Here is a 4,245-nt window from a genome sequence, read left to right as displayed (position 1 = left end):
GTTGCAGACAATTGAATTGCAAAAAATTTGTATTGCAGAAAATTTGTGTTGCAAAAAATTGAATTGCAGAATTTTTGTATTGTAGAAATTTGTATACATCAGAAATTGCAGCAGCAATTTGTATTGCAGAAATCTGGAATTGCAACAGAAATTTGCAAAATTTGTATTGGCAGCAGAAATGTGTATTCCGCGTGTGTTGATGTAGAGATTTGTATTGCAGCAGATAGTGTGCTTTATCAAACTGTGCCTTTGTCAATCTGTAATCAAGCTTAAAAGTTTGGTTCAAATTTGGTTTTTGTTGACTGGGATTTTTGTTGTCAATCTGTCAATATGCTGTAGATATTTCAAGTAGATTTTTAAGTCATGCCAAATAGATATTTCAAGTAGATCTTTTAAGTAAACCTCAGTTACATGCAAAGCTGGACATGTTTAATAGATATTTTTGACAAGTTTAATAATATTTTTAAGATATGGTGAACTGCGTAAGAGGGAATAATATGAATAAAGTGTACATAATTTTAGACAGTTAAGAATTTAGAAGTTTGTACACTATTAATAATATGACTTAGGAATTTCTGAACAACTTAAGTAGCCTGTCTGTGCCAACATGCTAATTGTCATCATTTACTCTCTTTGACTTTGAAATTGAGACTTACTAACAAATTTCATATTCACATCTCTTTTTCAAATTGGTTATTTAACTTTTTATTTTTTATTAAACTGAACCAGTATGAATACAGTTCATAAACCATTTCAGCAGCCCACATTGCAACAAGTTAGAAAACAGGGGTATTCATTTCATTCAGGAATGGTAAAAAAAAAACCAGCAGGTGTATCATACTAACTGCTTAACACAAAATGTACACACTGCAGCCCTTTGCATTAGCAATTACGGATATTGAAACTCCCCATCTATGAAAATGCTAACTAATATACACTTCCACCACCACTAACAAACATAAACCTTCCACACTTCCAGCTAATCAAACTTCCACTACTGTCTAACTACCATACAATTAACGAGACAAATCCACATATCACATTAAGAATGCAAGCACATTGTAAAACTTCTCTCTGTGGCATCTTGCAACTCAGCTCTAGTCTGATAACCGTTACCTTGCTCTGGGATGAGCACCTTACCACGATCACATATCTCTCATCACGCCATTGGAAGAATTTACACTTTCGCCCAACCTGAAATGCAAACCAATTTCTTATCCATCAAGCTACTTAATGCCAATAAGGACTGTATAATTAACATGAAATTGAAAAAAATTGTTGTTTATATATAACCACAGCAATCCAATTTTTAAGCAACATTACATTGAGATCAATAAACTAACTAACCAACAAAAGAAAATATTCCCAGTCAAAATTGTGTTAATTTCGCAACCCAAGCATATGCATCCATACTAAAATAGGATGCATATGGCTTAACTCGTATGCTCACATAATGCATGTCACAGTTGAACAATACCTTATATGCACAAATCCTACCTCTTGACAAGGTGTCAAAAACTACTAGCAGCATATTTTACACCACAAACAGCTTAGTAAAACAAGAAAAAAAAAACAATTATTGCTTCCAAACCAGGAAACGAACTAAATGCAGAAAGCCCTCCTCCTTAACCCATGAATAAAAATAAAAACACGAAACCCATGATCAAAATCAAAGCTTGAACTACCCGTAGAAAAACATGATTAATTAAAAAAACCTCAAATTGGAAATACCCAGTAGTTTGGATAGCATAAACCTTCTGCCAGGGTTGTCCGGTGTCCACGAAACGACTAATACTGGTTTTTCATCACAGTAGCATAAATGGAGCTCTCCCCTTAAGCTTGAACTGGTTGAAGAGCTTGTCCATCTAATCAGGGGTTCGAAATGGTTGAGGATCTTGAGATGGTTGATGATGATGGTGGTGGTTAGAGAGAGAAGTGGGATTTTCTTTAGTTGATGATGGTGGCTGTTGGTTGTGAGGCAGAGGAGAGAGCTAGGGATTTCAGTCTGATTTGGGGAAGCTGTTACCTGCGCGCCAGAGGTAGGTGGTAAGTGCACAAAATGCTTCACGTGATTTATCACGTGAGCTTGAATCTGATTTCTTTCCTTATTTATTCACCAGGGTTAAAAAATAATAATATTTTATAGCTCCGTCTGTTCCCCGTTAATTGGTGACGGATGGGGCTTGAAGGACTAAAATAAAAAGCGTAAATTGGTTTTAGGGACTAAATGTGGAAAAAATAAAATTTAGGGACTAAAATAGAAAAACTTCAAAATGTAGGGACTAAAAGTGCATTTACGCCAAAAATTTATGGATATAATATCAATCAGGGAACAATGATCCAAATTACACAGCCTTTCTACTTGAATCTGTTACTTGCATGATAGAACATACTGTTTGTATCAAAGTGCGCACTGTAATTACACCAAGAGTAACGATTGTAGAAGTGGCTTGCGAAGGAGTGCTAAAATATTCGCTTTTTAATAGTGCCATATATCCGTCTCTGCCAAGGTCGTTGCTCATAGAAACTTTTCAATTTTTTACTGACATCAACGTAATCATTTCTCATATTTATCAAGAAGATTCCTTTGTTAAGATTCTTAATCATAAATTCTACTGCATAGCTGTCGTCGAGGCAATTAAACAAGATATTTTTATCACAAAGCAAATCCGCATCTTTTTTAGTCTTGATAAGTAGATCCATAAAGATAAAGTAATCAGTAAAGTATCCTTCTTTTATATAGCGAGTTTGCTCTAATGCTATAATATTTCGATAAACAACTTCCATCGGATCGCTTAATTCTAAGCTTGGGATTTTCAACACTCTTTTTTCAAATTTGATGTCACTGTCAAAAGACTCAAAACACCATTCGAACTTTACTCCTGCATCATGGTGCTGTGTTGCAGTGAACAAAAGGTCAATCATTCGATAGCCTCTATATGGTCGCTTACATGGTGGAGGTATCTGAAAGGTTCTAAGAAGATCGGTGAAGTGTTCTATTTTCACATTGGGAGAGGCTTCTATGAACTGCATGTTGAAGTACCTAAAGTATTTAAAAGAAAGTTCAAGTAACCCATGGTTGTTTGAGAGAGGGATTTGCATTGGAGAGAGATGGAAATGCAAGGTTGAATAGTTTCCATCAGTCAGTCAAGGATCAGAGGACAAAGAATAAGAAGAAAGGGAAGAAGGATAAACGACACAATGTATAGCTGAAGCTGCAAGAGGATTAGATCAGTAGCTAAACTACAAGTAGTTTAGGTGTTAATTTAATTTAGTTGTATCACACGTGTTATAACTAATCTTTACACGAGTAGTAACTGCTTCCTTTATAATTTGGTTTGATTAGTTATGCTCTGTAACTGTATAAAGCTCTAATTCTATATAGATTCATTCATTGTATCAGTAAAGAAAGTTCTTCATCTTTTCTCTCTCAATTTTCTCTCTGTTCACACTTCTTCTCCTTGCTTCGTCTCTACTTTCTTACAGTTTCTCAATAACAAAGAATGGAAACTGATTTTCAAGTAATAGCAAGTAAAGCATCACAGCATCAGCCCTTGGTTCCCCAGCCATAGGATCGTCACTTGTCAAACCTTTTAAACTACATCAAAATAAAAGTTCAAAAATGAAGCTCACATCCACCAATAGTCTCTGCATAACACCCGCGAATGATTTTTTCCATTTCTCTTATTGTGTCTACTAAATACTCCAACTTTATCTCACTCCGTTCCACGAAATTCCTGAAGTATATCTCTTTATGCTCTTCCATGGCTTTCAATCTTTCATTTTTGTGGTGAAAGGGGCCAATTGAAATAACCTGAGGAGTGTAGGCTTCTTCATTCCATTTTCGAAGGTAGTGTAGAACCTTGTAGATATGACATTGAGTTGATGATCGAATCTTCGGCCTTTTGAACATTTCTCTAATATCAATTACCAACTCATCATTTTTATTTTCATTTTCACCTGGAATGTCTGCTTCCTTTTGAGTATTTTGATCTACATTATTTATCGAAGCAGTTGCTAGTTGAATTTCCATACTCGCTGATTCTTCCATCTCTCAAGTTGTCTTCCTTAAATTTCCTTATGACAAACACAAAACCCACTAGCATTAGAAATGTTAGGTGATACTTGTGAAAAAAAAAAAATTTTAAAATGTGGATAAACTAGCTAGGTGATTACTTATGATGCATGGACAAGCTATCATCTTCTACCATCATCATCCTAGAAATCCGATTGTAAATGACTCTA

General features: G+C 35.0%; 1 protein-coding gene across 1 annotated transcript; it reads right to left on the bottom strand.

Annotated features, from left to right (window-relative positions):
• Positions 1-2,463: 2,463 nt before the first annotated feature.
• LOC112035259 (UPF0481 protein At3g47200-like) lies at positions 2,464-4,033 on the bottom strand. The gene is made up of 3 exons (XM_024068083.1): positions 3,634-4,033; positions 3,485-3,590; positions 2,464-3,043 (listed from the first exon to the last, which is right to left on the bottom strand). Exons 1-3 carry the CDS (start codon positions 4,031-4,033, stop codon positions 2,464-2,466), a joined length of 1,086 nt encoding a protein of 361 aa, XP_023923851.1.
• Positions 4,034-4,245: the final 212 nt, after the last annotated feature.

This window comes from Quercus suber, unplaced genomic scaffold, assembly GCF_002906115.3.
Source record: "Quercus suber isolate HL8 unplaced genomic scaffold, Cork oak 2.0 scaffold_733, whole genome shotgun sequence".
Lineage (NCBI taxonomy): Eukaryota > Viridiplantae > Streptophyta > Magnoliopsida > Fagales > Fagaceae > Quercus > Quercus suber.
This window is presented reverse-complemented; position numbering and strand designations above follow the sequence as displayed.

Bases quoted from the DNA above. Each gene is read 5' to 3' on its own strand.
- LOC112035259 (XM_024068083.1), bottom strand. From the start codon at position 4,033: ATGGAAATTCAACTAGCAACTGCTTCGATAAATAATGTAGATCAAAAT. The intron at 3,591-3,633 runs GTGAGCTTCATT...GTAGTTTAAAAG, and splicing joins TGCAGAGACTATTGGTGGAT to GTTTGACAAGTGACGATCCT. The intron at 3,044-3,484 runs GTAAGAAAGTAG...TAAATACTTTAG, and splicing joins TTCTTTGTTATTGAGAAACT to GTACTTCAACATGCAGTTCA.